This window comes from Tachyglossus aculeatus, chromosome 10, assembly GCF_015852505.1.
Source record: "Tachyglossus aculeatus isolate mTacAcu1 chromosome 10, mTacAcu1.pri, whole genome shotgun sequence".
NCBI classification, from domain to species: Eukaryota; Metazoa; Chordata; class Mammalia; order Monotremata; family Tachyglossidae; genus Tachyglossus; species Tachyglossus aculeatus.
Window position 1 is genome coordinate 36,119,878 of NC_052075.1, and position 16,277 is coordinate 36,136,154.

At 45.7% G+C, this 16,277-nt stretch overlaps 1 protein-coding gene across 6 annotated transcripts in view; it reads left to right on the forward strand.

The window, feature by feature from the left end:
* ST7 (suppression of tumorigenicity 7) overlaps window positions 1–16,277 on the forward strand; it is a 215,423-nt gene that overhangs the window by 123,834 nt on the left and 75,312 nt on the right. For all 6 annotated transcript variants that reach the window (XM_038752200.1, XM_038752197.1, XM_038752196.1 and 3 more), the window contains 4 exons: window positions 296–455; window positions 11,948–12,002; window positions 13,603–13,718; window positions 14,978–15,053. In XM_038752200.1, coding sequence (XP_038608128.1) covers window positions 296–455; window positions 11,948–12,002; window positions 13,603–13,718; window positions 14,978–15,053 — 407 coding nt within the window. The remainder of the gene's footprint in view (window positions 1–295; window positions 456–11,947; window positions 12,003–13,602; window positions 13,719–14,977; window positions 15,054–16,277) is intronic.

Genomic DNA, 16,277 nt, shown 5'->3' on the forward strand with positions numbered 1-16,277 from the left:
GACTTTTTCAAAAACACACCCCCTGTGTTAGAGGTGTGCTCTTCAGAGTTCCTGGAAATCTTGAGGGAAAAACCATCCACCCCAATCAGCTTGTTAGAGCCCGATCGTTTCCTTCCATTGAGGCTCCAATTTCACCCCAGCATTCCGTAGTGGGGGAGGGATATTAAGAACCGTAAGTGTAATAAATGAACTAAAAAGGGCCACAGGGGAGCCTATTTATAGACCCGCTCCAGTGGGTCACTGGAGCTGAAAGCAAGCGCGTTGCTTTACTTGGGTTTTTGTGCTTCTATCCTAGATATTTGAATGGTGGTATTTTCGCAAATATGGAACGTCATTCATTGAACAAGTCTCCGTGAGCCACTTGCGCCCTCTGCTAGGTGGGGTGGACAACAACTCTCCCAACAACTCCAACCCAAGCAACGGAGATTCGGACTCAAACAGGCAAAGCGTCTCGGGTACGTAGGCCTTTTCGGCCAACTCACTCACCCCTCTCGTCTGCCCGGCCCAAAACACAAATCTGACTCTCTCTTACTTAAAACCTCATGAGGACAATAGTGATTCTCAGGCCCTTCTTTTTCAGACATTTACCTCTCTCCTCAAATCCCCTGTCTCCCGGCCTCCCTTTTCTTGCCCCAAATCACCTGGCCGTGAACTTCATTGATAACAATAATAATTGTGGTATTTGTTAAGCGCTTACTGTGTGCCAGGCACTGTACTAAGCACCAGAGTGGATACAAGCGAATCGGGTCGGACGCATGGGGCTCACAGTCTCAATCAAGAGAAGCAGCGTGGCTCAGTGGAAAGAACACGGGCTTTGGAGGCAGAGGTCATGAGTTTAAGTCCCAGCTCCGCCGCATGTCTGCTGTGGGACCTTGGGCAAGTCACTTAACTTCTCTGAGCCTCAGTTACCCCATCTGTAAAATGGGGATTAAGACTGTGAACCCCACGTGGGACACCTTGATCACCTTGTATCCCCCCTCAGCGCTTAGAACAGTGCTCTGCACATAGCACTTAACAAATGCCATTATTATTATTATTATTATTATTTGACGAATGAGGGACCATCTCTATATGTTGCCAACTTGTACTTCCCAAGCGCTTAGTACAGTGCTCTGCACACAGTAAGCACTCAATAAATACGATTGAATGAATGAATGAATAACTGAGGCGCAGAGAAGTTAAGTGGCTTACCCAAGGCCAGACAAGTGGTGGAGCTGGAATTAGAACCCACAACTTTCTGACTCCCATGCTCCATCCACTATGTCATGACTGATAAAATTGAAACCATCATGCATGAGATCCCTGTAACCTTCCCTGCCTCTTCCCACTCCCTCTTCAACTCTCCCATTTTTCCCAGAAGTATCTCAAGAAGAGTCCTCCTGCTTGTCTAATTGTATCCCCCTCCACCTATGCCTACCACCCCATTCCTTCGAACGTTATCAAAACACTCACCCCCTCTCTTTTTCCCCCTCTGGCCGCCATCTTCAACTGTTAAATGGCTTCTTCCCCACTGCTTTCAAGCATGCGCATCTCTCCCCGTCCTAAAAAACCCTTCTCTTGACCACACAGCTCTCTCCAGTTATCACCTCAACTCCCTCTACCATTCCTCTCCAACCTCCTTGAGAGAGTTATGTTTACCTCCCACCTCCACTTCCTCTCCTCTAATTCTCTACTCGAACCCCTCCAATCTGACTTCCATCCCCTTCATGCCACAGAAACTGCCTTCTCTAGGGTCACCAGTGATCTTCTCACCAGATCCAATGGCCTCTACTCCATGCTAATCTCCTTGATCTCTCAGCTACCTTCAACACTGTGGATCACCACCTTTTCATTGAAACATTATCTAACCTCGCATCTCTGATACTGCCCTCTCCTGGTTCTCCTCCTTTTTCTCCGGCCCCTCCTTCTCAGTCCCTTCTGGGGATTCTTTCTTTGCCTCTTACCCTCTAACTATAGGGGTCCCTTAAGGCTCAATTCTGGGTCCCCTTCTAATCTCCATCTTCACCCACTCCCTTAACGAACTCATTCACTCCCACGGCTTCAACTACGATCTCTATTCAGGTGATTCACCCTCTTCAACCCTGCCCTCTCTCCTTCTCTGCATTCTTGCATTTCCTCCTGCTTCCAGGACATTTCTACTTGGCTGTCCCACCGACATCTCAGACTTAAGATGTCCAAAACAGAACCCCTCATATTCCCACCCAAACCCTCCCCTCCCCCATGTCTGTCTCATCACTGTAGACAGCACCATTATCCTCCTGTGTCTCAGTCTTGTAACCATGGCATTATCCTTGACTCATCAATCTCTTTCAACCCATATATTCAATCTGTCACTAAACCCTGTCAGTTCTACCTTCATAACATTGCTAAAATCCACCCTTTCCTCTCCATCCAAACTGCTATCACATTTATCCAAACATTATCCTATCCTGCCTTAACTACTACATCAGCCCCTTGCTGACCTTCCTGCCTTTTGTCTTTCCCACTTCAGTCCTTACTTCACTCTCCTCCCAGGATCATTTTTGCTGTGGGAGTCCACATCTCCCCAGTCCTCAAGAACCTCCAGTGGTCACCTATCCCCTTTGGCATCAGATAGGCGTTTCCTACAGTTAGTTTAAAGCACTCAATCACCTCTTCCTCTCTTACCTTACCTTGCCGATTTCCCAGTACAACCCAGTCTGCAAACCTCGCTTCCCTAACGCCAACCTACTCACTGTACCTTAGTCTCGCCTGTCTTGCCACTGAACCCTTTCCCAAGTAGTCCCTTCTGGCCTGGAAATCCTTCCCCATCACATATGACAGAACACCACTCCCCCCACCTTCAAAGCCTAATTAAAATCAAACCTCTTCCAAGCGGCCTTTCCTGACTAAGCCTTCCTTTCCCCTACTCCCTTTCCCTTCTGTGCCTCCCACACACCTGGACCTGTATGGTTTAAGCACTTGCTATTCATCCCTCCTTCAGCCCCACTACACTCCCCTTCTAGACTCGAAGGTCCTTGTCTACAAGTTCGATTGTGCTGTACTCTCCCAGCTGCGTAGTACAGTGCTCTGCACATATAAGCACTCAGTAGATACCATTGATCAATTGATTTGGAGAATCAAAGCCCTAGTCCAGAAGGCTGAACCTAAGCCAGACAAGAAGGGGGTCGACTCTTTCGGAAACAGGTGATGATCCTTGGAAACAGAGTTTTCTCTCAAAGCCTTGTCTGTTTGGAAGCTATTTCACAGAAGCCGATGATTTTGAGGAGGAATTTTCAGTCACCAAGTTAGGAGGTCTTCCAAGTGCTAAAAGAGGCAAGGAGATGAAAATGGGATCGGAAAATATCAGGGATCAGCCAAAGCCACTCTGATGTAGAGAGAAGACAATGGAGTAAGACCAGTTTCCAATAAGAGTGTTTCAGTAAAGTAGAAATCCCTGCTGTTTCTAGCACTACTCCAAGCTCAGATACATTCTCCCCATCATCACTTGGTATTTATTGAACACTTGCTATGTGCAGAGCACTGTACTAAGTGCTCAAGAGTGCAGAGTCCCCCGTGGAGGGAGAATGGCAATGGGAAGTGGGGTTTAGGTCTGCCTGCCTTCTTCAGCAAAGCTGATGAAAGCAAATCATTGCAAAGAGAGCTCACCCTTACACTAAGAATGCTGAACGGACTTAATAAGGCTTTTGCCCGAGTAAGGGTGATAGAATTAGGTCTGAGCCCATAACTGGGTGATTCATTTTAAATCCTGACCCTTTCCACTTGGAACCTAGGCAGCATTACATTTCCCAACGATGAAATTACCAATCAGTTAAGCGAGTAAATTTAGAGTAAATTTAATTCAGAGCTCAAGGCTCAACTTCGCTGACCCTAGAGAGCACAAATTGTTTGAAGAGCCAGCTATTGTCCAGTCTGTGGCATAACCACAGGCCCTGGGACCGATTCACTGCCATCTCGAATGCAGTTAAATAGGATCGGGCCCACAACTCTGGATTCTTTCTGTGGTGATTTGTTTTCTGAACCAGTCTGCCGTTTCAGTTTTTGGTTTGACCTATTTTTCTGTGAAAAGCAGACTTGTGAAAGTTCCCTGACCTTGGATGGCCTCCCCTTCCTGGATCCTTTTCTAATCCACAGGCCAATTTCAGCTCTGTCTAGGAGAAGGCAGGAAGCTCAGACCTAAGAAAGGCAGACCCATTTCCTAAAAATAGGAAGCCTAGTCGACTGATCGCATTGGTCTATCGGGTAACTTTATCCCTACCCTAGGCTTTTGTGTACTGGTGTGCATGAATAGACATACGTCTGTCTCTTGTTCAAGATGGCACCCTTGATGCTGTGTGAGCTGTAGTCAAAAGAGGTTCTTGCAGTCAGTGTAGAGGTAGAGGGAATCTCCCCTAGGACTCTTCTAGCCATTAGCCCCCAAACGGTGAGTAATCTCTCGGGAACAGGAAGTCCTATGCACCAATGATGCTGTCAAATGATGCTACTGCCTCCCCAGCAAACAAGAGGCCAGTGGGAGACAGCCAACTGACTTGGGATTCAGAGTAGGGCCGAAAAGGGGTAGAAGGCCCAAGTGCCCATCCCCTCCCAAGACATGCACTTGACTTTGCTTTTCTGGAGCTTTCTGGGAAGGGTCGGTTGAACAGGGTGTCCTGGAAATTGGCAGAGGTGTGGCCCAGTGAAGCCAGGGTTACCCTTTACGTGCTTGCCATTGAAGATCTTGGGGCAAGTTAAGTTGGTAGTGAGAGCAGTTGGTTGGAGGGCTCAGTCAGGAAGCTGGCTGCCTGGCACGGGGTCTGCCCTGGTGAGGCAGGACATTGGAAGGTTCAGGAGGGAGGATGGAGAGTCAGGCACGGCTCGATTCCACTTGAATTAGCAATCTGCTGCCGGAGGAATCGGGATTGGGTAAAACCACCTGTAAATGTCCATGGGCTGGAGGAGAAACTTGACTCCTTCCTGCTGTCCCTCTTCATAAATTTATGACTGCTAGTCTTTCCCACGTTGTAAGCCCCCTGAGGTCAGGGGCCACGTGTTCTGCCTCTGGTGTACTCTCCCAAGGGCTTAATACCATAGGCACCTCGTAGGCACTCAGTAAATACACTTAAGAAACTTTGCATTGTCATATTCACCTTTCGCTGGGTGCACACGCTAATTGTTCCACCATCACAGTATGTTGCAACCAAACAAGCTTATATTGTCGGAGGAATGCTCCTCAGTTCTGCTGCCATGTTGCAGCCAAAACGCATGGCGAAAACACTCGTGCAGCACCACAACTGAGTGTTGATGGTTGGCAGCTCATCACTTTTTCCTGATGCCCACCAATGTCTCACTGAGGAAGCTTCAGTTGCTTCACCATAGCAGTTTGGAGGCAATGTTCCCCCTTCCTTTTCCTCGTTCCACGAGTTGACAAGAAAGCACCCGATATCCCAGATCAAATTGTCCTCCCAAGAGGACAATACCAGAGGTCAGAGACCACAAGCTCCTTGCATTGTTCTCTCCCAAGTGCTTAGTACAGTGCTCTGCACATAGTGAGCATTCAATAAATACCATTGAATGACTGCCGATAAGGCTGGGGCAGGCCAGCCTTTCTCCAGTCCCCTTTGACCTCTATCCATTATTGGAAATGTATTTCAGGCTCCAGGAGCACCCTTGACTGGTCATTTGTAAGGCAATTTCCTGTTCTTTATAAGGAGACCAGCTGTGACCCAGCCAAGTTAATGATCAGTGAATGGTATTTACTGAGCTTTTACCGTATGCGGAGCACTGCACTAAGCTCTTGGGAGAGTGCATTAGAGTTGGTAAACTTGATCCCTGCCCTTAGAGGAGCTGATCATCTTAGCCCAGTAAATCTAAATCAGAAGCATGAAAGACTCCCTCTTCCAGAGCCCTGGGTTTTCATTGGAATCATGCCCCGAGGGCACATTACACTGTTGACTGCTGCGTAGTAGAGGGAATTGAAGAAAGGGAAATGCAGGTGAGGAAAGCTGTGGGCATTCCCAAGGATTTGGTCTCATGCCTCAGACCTCCAGGGCACCTGTTAGCAGTGTTGGCCGTTCTGGATACCTGAGTCCAGATTTAGCTGAGGACGCCAGAAGTCCATCATAATGCTAAGTAATCTCTTATTTATAGAGCACTTTTATTGTTACAAAGTGCTTTCACATGAATGATCTCAGTTTATCCTCTCAACATCCCTGTGAGGGAGGGAGGGAGGGATAGATATCATTATCCCCATGTTAGTTGTGGACGCTGAGGCACAGAGATGTTAAGGCACTTGTCCAAGTTCACACAGTACAGGCCAAATAGATCCTGTTTGGCCCAAGCAAGTGACTGAAGTCAAAAGAGTCTACACTAATGCAGCGACCTTTGTGGATTTGCAGAGCGGGTTTTCTGGGGTAAGGCTATTGGAAGGAGGACTGGGAGGCAAAGCCTCAGTTGCTCTAGAGAGGGGTCACACCAGGGAAGAAGTTTTCTTCTGAATTTGAGTTTTAAGACTGCTAGTGATATGTCCAAAAAAAAGTCAACAAAGGAAATCTCATCAAAGTTGTCAAGGCAGGGGCTTAGGGGTGTATTTACTAGTTATTCAATCAATATTATTTATTGAGCACTTACTCGGTGCAGAGCATTGTGCTAGGTATTTGGGTGAGTACAAAAGAGTTAGGAGAGAAGATCCCTGCTCCTTACAATCTAGCAGATTCTAGGCCTCCTTCTATAAGGCTTTTTAATGGAAGAGACCCTGAGGCACATTCATTCATTCAATTGTATTTATTGAGCACTTACTGTGTGCAGGACACTGTACTAAGCACTTGGGAAGTACAAGTTGGCAACATATAGAGACGGTCCCTACCCAACAACAGGCTAGTTTGGCGTATTGGATAGAGCACAAGCCCGGGTGTCAGAAGGACCTGGATTCTAATCCCCCCCCTGCCACTTAATAATAATAATAATAATAATAATAATAATAATGGCATTTATTAAGCACTTACTATGTGCAAAGCACTGTTCTAAGCACTGAACTTAACACTTGACTGCTGTGTGACCTTGGGCAAGCCTCCTAACTTCTCAAGTCTCATTTACCTCATCTGTAAAATGGGGATTAAGACTATAAGACCTATGAGGGACAGTGACTGTAACCAATCTGGTTAGCTTGTCTCTACCCCAGCACTTCGTACAGTGCCTGGGACAGAGTAAAGGTGAAACAAATCTCTGTTAAGAAAAAAAAAACAAAAAACTTGCCCCCACTGCTACCATAACAGCTGTTGAGTCTTGAAGGATGCATATTTCATCTAGGGAGCTAGGGATAGTGCACTGTGGCTTCCTGGGGCGGTTCAGGCTGGCGGCTCTCCTGGACCATCTGGCGTGGAATATCCAGTTTTGTAGCAGTAAGCTTTAGTGGCGGTGCGTGGGTGACCTTTGCAGTTAAAGGGATCGGGGGCAATAATGTTTCTGGGCTGAAGAATCAATTGAAAACATAATAGACACACCTGCCTGTCTCCGATAAATAATTTTCGGGATCGGTTTTCTAGTCTGAATCCAAAGTCCAGTATTCTGCAATGAAATATAGTCTGCCCCCTGCTGGCCAAAGGTCGGAAATGACAGGCTGAAGATTGGACAGCAGAGGCCAAAAAAATTGCGGATTGGATCCCCTGATAATCAATCAATCGTATTTATTGAGCGCTTACTGTGTGCAGAGCACTGTACTAAGCGCTTGGGAAGCACAAGATGGCAACACATAGAGACGGTCCCTACCCAACAGCGGGCTCACAGTCTAGATAGTTTCTCCTTGAAGCTTCTTTTATTCAGAAGCCATCGCACTTGTCTCCCATACGCAAGGACCACATGAGATTTAAATCATCATCAATCGTATTTATTGAGCGCTTACTGTGTGCAGAGCACTGTACTAAGCGCTTGGGAAGCACAAGTTGGCAACACATAGAGACGGTCCCTACCCAACAGCGGGCTCACAGCCTAGATAGTTTCTCCTTGAAGCTTCTTTTATTCAGAAGCCATCTCACCTGTCTCCCATACACAAGGACCACATGAGATTTAAATGCTTCATTGCACAATTTATTTTTTGGTATTTGAATTCTGATCCACCACATAATATGATCATCGTGGACATCAGTCAGTCAATCTGTGGTATTTATTGAGCGTTTACTATGGGCAGGGCACTGTAATAAGCGCTTGAGTGAGTACAATACAAAAGAATTAGCAGACACTTTCCCGGCCCATAATGAGCTTACAGTCTAAGGGCCACGTGTCTGCTGTGGCATCTCCCTGTGACCCTCTCTCTGCTAGCATTTCCTCAGGGACAGCCCAGTGAGGGATGGAGCGGTCTGTCCTAAAGCTCACACCAAGGGAAGCGAGGTGTTTTCCTGATTTATAATAGGGAAGTAGCATGAACTAGTGCCAGTTCAAATCCCGGCTCCACCACTTGTCAGCTGTGTGACTTTGGGCAAGTCACTTAACTTCTCCGTGCCTCAGTTACTTCATATGTAAAATGGGGATTAAGACTGTGAGCCCCACGTGGGACAACCTGATCACCTTGTATCCTCCCCAGCACTTAGAACAGTGCTTTGCACGTAGTAAGTGCTTAACAAATGCTATTATTATTATTATTATTATTAGTGGAAAGATCACCATCCTGGGAGTCAAAGGACCTGGATTCTAATCCCATCTCTGCCAGTTGCCTGTTTTGTGACCTTGGGCAAGTCACTTAACTTCTTTGTGCCTCAGTTTAGTGAACTGTAAAAATGGGGATTCAATCTTTGTTCTCCCTCCTACTTAGACTGTGAGCCCTACCTGGGATTGGACTGTGTCCAATCTGATTAATTAATACCTATCCCAGTGCTTAGAACAGTACTTGACACATAATAATAATAATAATAATAATAATATTTAATAATAAGTAATATGTAATAGTATAATAGTATTTGTTAAGCACATAGTAAGTGCTTAACAAATACCATAATAACAATTCATAATATAAATTTTCCTGGAGGCTGTCCAGCCTCTGGAGAACTTGCCCTCATGTACCCTCCTCCTTCTTCCTCCATCTAATTAGGATCCCAGGCCCTCCAAGTTTGCGGAGCATCAAATCAGGACATTAATCCCATTGACCTATTTGATCCTATTTGATCCCCCACATCTTACCTCCTTCCCTTCCCCACAGCACCTGTATATATGTATATATGTTTGTACATATTTATTACTCTATTTATTTATTTATTTTACTTGTACATATCTATTCTATTTATTTTATTTTGTTAGTATTTTTGGTCTTGTTCTCTGTCTCCCCCTTTTAGACTGTGAGCCCACTGTTGGGTAGGGACTGTCTCTATATGTTGCCAACTTACTTCCCAAGCGCTTAGTACAGTGCTCTGCACACAGTAAGCGCTCAATAAATACGATTGATTGATTAACCCAATTGACCTATTTGATCCCATTCATGGCGGCAGTTGTTCCTTTCCCCACAGCACCTGTATATATGTATATATGTTTGTACATATTTATTACTCTATTTATTTATTTATTTATTTTGCTTGTACATATCTACTCTGTTTTATTTTGTTAGTATGACCCACTGTTGGGTAGGGACTGTCTCTATATGTTGCCAACTTGTACTTCCTAATAATAATAATAATAATAATAATAATAATAATAATGGCATTTGTTAAACGCTTACTATGTGCAAAGCACTGTTCTAAGCGCTGGGGAGGATGCAGGGTAATCAGGTTGTCCCACGTGGTGCTCACAGTCTTAATCCCCATTTTACAGATGAGGTAACTGAGGCCCAGAGAAGTTAAGTGACTTGCCCAAGATCACACAGCAGACATGTGGTGGAGTCGGAATTCGAACCCATGACCTCTGACTCCAAAGCCCGTGCTCTTTCCACTTAGCCACGTTGCTTCCCAAGCGCTTAGTACAGTGCTCTGCACACAGTAAGCGCTCAATAAATATAATTGATTGATTGATTGATTCTGGATGGCCACCAAGGTCGCCGGGCGACTAAAGAATTAGTCAGGCAGCATGTGACTACTGAAAGTTTTAACAAAGTTTTTATTGGTAAGGCCGAAGACTGAATAGGGGGTAACACACTCGATGGGCTCAACATGTCGAAGACTGAATTCCTTGTCTTCCCTCCCAAACCTTGCCCTCTCCCTGACTTTCCCATCTCTGTTGACGGCACTACCATCCTTCCCGTCTCACAAGCCCCCAACCTTGGTGTCATCCTCGACTCCGCTCTCTCATTCACCCCTCACATCCAAGCCGTCACCAAAACCTGCCGGTCTCAGCTCCGCAACATTGCCAAGATCTGCCCTTTCCTCTCCATCCCAACCGCTACCCTGCTCATTCAAGCTCTCATCCTATCCCATCTGGACTACTGCACTAGCCTTCTCTCTGATCTCCCATCCTCGTGTCTCTCTCCACTTCAATCCATACTTCATGCTGCTGCCCGGATTATCTCTGTCCAGAAACGCTCTGGGCATATTACTCCCCTCCTCAAAAATCTCCAGTGGCTACCAATCAATCTGCGCACCAGGCAAAAACTCCTCACCCTGGGCTTCAAGGCTGTCCATCACCTCGCCCCCTCCTACCTCACCTCCCTTCTCTCCTTCTACAGCCCAGCCCGCACCCTCCGCTCCTCCGCCGCTAATCTCCTCACTGTACCTCGTTCTCGCCTGTCCCGCCATCGACCCCCGGCCCATGTCATCCCCCAGGCCTGGAATGCCCTCCCCCTGCCCATCCGCCAAGCTCGCTCTCTTCCTCCCTTCAAGGCCCTACTGAGAGCTCACCTCCTCCAGGAGGCCTTCCCAGACTGAGCCCCTTCCTTCCTCTCCCCCTTGTCCCCCTCTCCATTCCCCCATCTTACCTCCTTCCCTTCCCCACAGCACCTGTATATTTGTATATCAATCAATCAATCAATCGTATTTATTGAGCGCTTACTATGTGCAGAGCACTGTACTAAGCGCTTGGGAAGTACAAATTGGCATCACATAGAGACAGTCCCTACCCAACAGTGGGCTCATATTTATTACTCTATTTTACTTGTACATGTCTATTCTATTTATTTTATTTTGTTAGTATGTTTGGTTTTGTTCTCTGTCTCCCCCTTTTAGACTGTGAGCCCACTGTTGGGTAGGGACTGTCTCTAAATGTTGCCAATTTGTACTTCCCAAGTGCTTAGTACAGTGCTCTGCATATAGTAAGCGCTCAATAAATACGATGGATGATGATGATGATGGGCTCATTTTCTTAAGAGAAAAGGCCCCGAGTGCCAGATGCAACAAGTTTGTATACTGCTGTTGCTGATCACAGTGATTGGTAGATTTGAAAACAGCGGGGACTGGATTGGTGCAGATTTGGTGCAGATTTGGTGCAGAGCTGGGCGGAGTGTATCTCCTTTTTTGGTTTGGTTCCCGGACCCAGCCAGTAGGCTGCAGGGTCTAAGGCCCACACCAAATATGGCAACAGAACTGCGTACATTCAAACAATATCTGCCACCTTTCCATAGTGCTTGGGGTCCCCATCGCCGTCTCTCCCCTGTTCCTGTTCTCTGTCCTCTCTGAAGAGTGAAGACACCAGACAGCGTTCTCAGATAACCACATAGCTTTCAAACCACAGTCTCATGATTTTCCTGAATGCCTTGTATTTCCCTTTCTGACCCGGTGATTGAACCTCACCCGAATCCCCTCCCTGCTGATTTTGCACCATTCTGTTCTGGGTGTACAGCTTGAAATAAAGGCCCACATCCCCCCGTTTTCAGAAAAAAAAAAGTATTTGAAGATGGAGCAGATGACCTTTTACCTTGACTCTGATTCCTCTCATTTTCCAATAGAAATGCTGGAACACAAACTGCTTGAGCACTTATTCAGAAAGTATTTTTTTTCCTTTCTTTCATTTTTCTTCCAAAGGAACTCATCCTAATGGTTCTAGATTTCAGGCTTGCTTTTCTTCTTTCTCTCTGCTATAGAATGCAAGGTTTGGCGGAATCCGCTGAATTTGTTTCGAGGTGCTGAATACAATCGGTGAGTATTTGGCAAGGTTGAAGTGGGCTGGGTGGGGGAGGTGCTAAATAAATATTCTTGATCGATTGTTAGAGGAGAGAACCCCTAGTTTTAAAAGCATTTGGAGTTTTGTTTTGTTTTTAAATCACCAAGATGAATAAAAACACTGAAACACCAAAAAGGAATTCTGCAACCATATCCAGGCTTGGGCCAGGTTTTCTCTTCATCATCATTAATAGCATTTTATTAGGTACCTACCATGTAGCCAGTACTAAACAAATAGAAGCCAAGGCCCCAGTCTCCAACCCTCAAGAAACGTCCAGACTAATGGGGAGGATAAACACAAATTATGCAATCGGTCTAAATATCAAACTATTCTCAGCACAGTTGCCAATACGTAGCTGCTAAGGGTGGCTGTTTGACATAGCTTGGGGCAGCAAGAATTATTGAGTGCTTACTATGTGTAGAACACTGTTCTAAGCATTTAATGAAGAATCCCTACCCTCAAGGAAAGGTCAAATGAAGACAAGCAAAAGCAAAAATATTTAGTAATAGTGGAAGTGGGAAGAAATAGAGATGCATCTGGTAAGATGAATGACTGGTTAAATAAAATGTAGCGTAATGGGTTGCAAAATCCGTAAATGCTAAGGATAGTTGTGTGCCCTTAAGGATTAAGGACTGCTTTGTTAGCATTTTTCATCTTGGAAATGTTTCTATATAAGAAGTGATCAAGAGGTCTTATGCACACCTAGAGCTCCTCAAGGTCCATTCTGACCACAGCATTTTTTAGGCATGAATGAAATGGAGCTTCAAAATGTTTGGAATCTTCTCTGCCACAGGTAGTCTCAGTTGAATTTGAGTTTCCAAAGTCATAGAGCGCTTTAATAACATTCCCATAGGTTTGTGTTTTTTTAAATGTATTTGTTTAGTGCTTACAGTGTGCCAGGCACTGTTCTCAGTGCTGGGTTAGATCCAGGTAATCAGATCAGACACAGTCCATGTACCACAGGGAGCTCCCAGTCTTAATCCCCATTAATCCCCAGTTCCCCACAGTTGAGGGAACTGAGGCACAGAGAAGTTAAGTGACTTGCCCGAGGTCACATAGCAGACAAATGGTGGAAGCGGGATTACAGTAATAATAATGATGATGAAGGCATTTATTAAACACTTACTTTATGCAAAACATTGTTCTAAGTGCTGGGGAGGCTACAAGGTGATCAGATTGTCCCAAGTGGGGCTCGCAGTCTTAATCCCCATTTTACAGATGAGGGAACTGAGGCACAGAGAAGTTAAGTGACTTGCCCAAAGTCACACAGCTGACAATTGGCGGAGCCGGGATAAGAACCCATGACCTCTGACTCCAAAGCCCATGCTCTCTCTACTAAGCCAGGCTGCTTCTCTTTGAAAACATGTTTTTAGTCATTAGGGAATAACCAATAGCGTACTGAAAATTGCCACTTGTACAGGATGAATTTCTTTTTGTTCTATTAAGTTAAGCAGTTGTTTTGGGAGACTTATCTATTAAGCTGTTTTGCATCTGGGGCCAATTGGGATTTCTGCTTCTGCACAGCGAGATTCCTCTTGGGAAGAAAGGGCTTTCATGCTCTGCGTGCTGTTTCAGGTACACGTGGGTGACAGGACGAGAGCCCCTGACCTACTATGACATGAATCTTTCAGCCCAGGACCATCAGACCTTCTTCACCTGCGACACAGATCATATGAGGCCAGCAGATGCCAGTAAGACCTGGGATTTGGGTTGAAGTTGGGGAAGGGCGAGGGTAGACAGGGCCAGAGCTGATGTGGAAGGAAAACAGTCAGTCAATAAGATCTACTGAGCACTTACTGTGTGAAGAGACCATTGCTAATAGCTTGGGAAAATTCACCAGTTACAAAAGAACAGTGCTTTGCACATTGTAAGCGCTTCATAAATGCCATCAAAAAAAAAAAAGACATGCTCCCAGGCTTCAAGGAACTTGCGTTTTTTTGGAGGCTTTTTTTATTTATTATGTTTGTGGTATTTGTTAAGCGCTTGCTGTGTGCCAGGCACTGTACTAAGAACTGGAGAAGATACAAGGAAATCAGGTTGGACACAGTATATGTCCCACGTGAGACTCACAGCTTTAATCCCCATTTTGTTGGTGAGGTAACTGAGGCATGGAAAAGTGGAACAATAATAATGGCATTTGTTAAGTGCTTACTGTGTGTAAAGCACTGTTCTATGCGCTGGGGGGGATACAAGGTAAACAGGTTGCCCCACATGGGGCTCATGCTCTTAATCCCCATTTTACAGATGAGGTAACTGAGGCTCAGAGAAGTTAAGTGACTTGCCCAAGGTCACACAGCAGACGTGTGGCAGAGCCGGGATTAGAACCCATGACTTCTGACTCCCAAATCCATGCTCTTTCCACTGAACCATGCTGCTTACAATGTAATAGAATGTCTCCATGGTGCTTCTTCCAGTGAAAAAACAAGAGCTGGGGGCCCCAATGAATGGGTTTCAGAGATACCCAGGCCTAGAAGAGCATAGATCATGGGTGAATATAGAATCAATATTCCTCTGGGTGATAATAAACATGTGAGTTTATAGAACAATTTGGGTCTTCCAAAGTGCTTTCCCAGTAGTGACCTCATCTTATCTAATCAGCATCCTTGTGAAGTAGGGAAAGATGGGGGGTTATCACCCCCCTTTTCCTGTTGAAGAATTGATGCCCAGAGAGGTTAAGTGACTGGGACAAGGTCACCCAGCCGAGCAGTGGCAGAGCCAGGTCCAGAGCCCTGGTCTCTGGATTCCCCATGCTGTCCGCTTTCCACCAGACCACAAATGGACACAACAGTTGGTCATTCTCCCTCTCTTCCTCCCCACCCTCCCCCGACCCAGTGCGTGGGGAACATCTGGGAGAGTCCATTCAGAAATAGAGTCCTGCAAGCTCTCATGTGGTGGCTTCCTCTTTCTGGTACCGGGCCTAATACCCCTTGTCTCTTTCTTCCCCAAACAGTCATGCAGAAAGCCTGGAGGGAGAGAAACCCTCAAGCGAGGGTGTCGGCAGCTCACGAGGCCTTGGAATTAAATGAGTAAGTGGGAGAGTCTTCGTCTTTTCCCTAAGATGGATTGCGGGGTGGGAGAAGGTGGGACACAGCCCTGGGGAGGAAGGTAGGGGAAGAATTCAGGTAATTATTTGTCCAAAACAGCGTGAAGTTAGTGATGAGTTGGGCATGTTCTGTTGGGAGAAGGAGGAAACAGTACAAACACGAAATGGGGAGGGGCTGTTACCAAGCAGTTGGGGTTGAAAAAGATCTTGGGGTCCTAGTGGATGTCAGATAATGAAGCAAGAGAATTAGAAAGAAAAGACACCACTGGGACCAGCAAATTGGGATCTAGAACAAAGTATCTTGAATCGGTCAATTGCATTTATTGAGCACTTCCGGTATGCAGAGCATTCATTCATTCATTCAGTCATATTTATTGAGCCCTCACTGTACTAAGCACTTGGGAGAGTACAAGTCGGCAACATACAGAGACAGTCCCTACACAACACTGGGCTCACAGTCTTGAGGGGGAGACAGACAAGAAAACAAAATATGAGTTGATAGACCCGTTTCCTGCCCACAACAAGCTTACATATCTGTAACTTATTTTAATGTCTTATTCCTCCTGTAGACTGTAAGCTCCTTGTGGAGCAGGAACCTGTCTACTAACTCAGTTAAACTGTACTCTCCCAACTACTTATTACAATGCTCTGCACATAGTGAGTTCTCACTATGATTGATTGATTGATCGAAAAGTATAAACAGGAGGCAAGGCAAGAGTGGAAGAGGTCAGAGATTGGGAGTTACCTGATCCCCGGGCAGAATCACCAGAGAAGTTTGACACACTCACTTTACTTCCAGTGAAGTAGAAGTCTGCTAGCCTACCTTGGAATCTCCCTAAGTCATAGTATATATAAATACTTTAAAAGAGTGGTACTACTCATCTGTAGTTGACTGGGAACATAGTTCTGAGGAACTGTGGCAGAAAACTTGGGGAGCACATACTGTTTCAGGACCCCAATCCCATATTTAGTAGTGGTAGCAGGAATAGTATTTCTCAAGTGCTTACTTTGTGCAAAGCATTGTACTTAGCTCTGGGAAAATTTGCCCCGATCCCTGCCCTCAAGGAGCTAACACATAAGGAATAAGGGAGAAGGATGGGGAGGGGAAATAGACCCCTAAGGAAGGATGAAACAAGAAAAACACAAAACCAATCATTTTTCTATGACAAAAGTGGTTTGGACTTAAAACGTTTTGACCTAAGGCAGA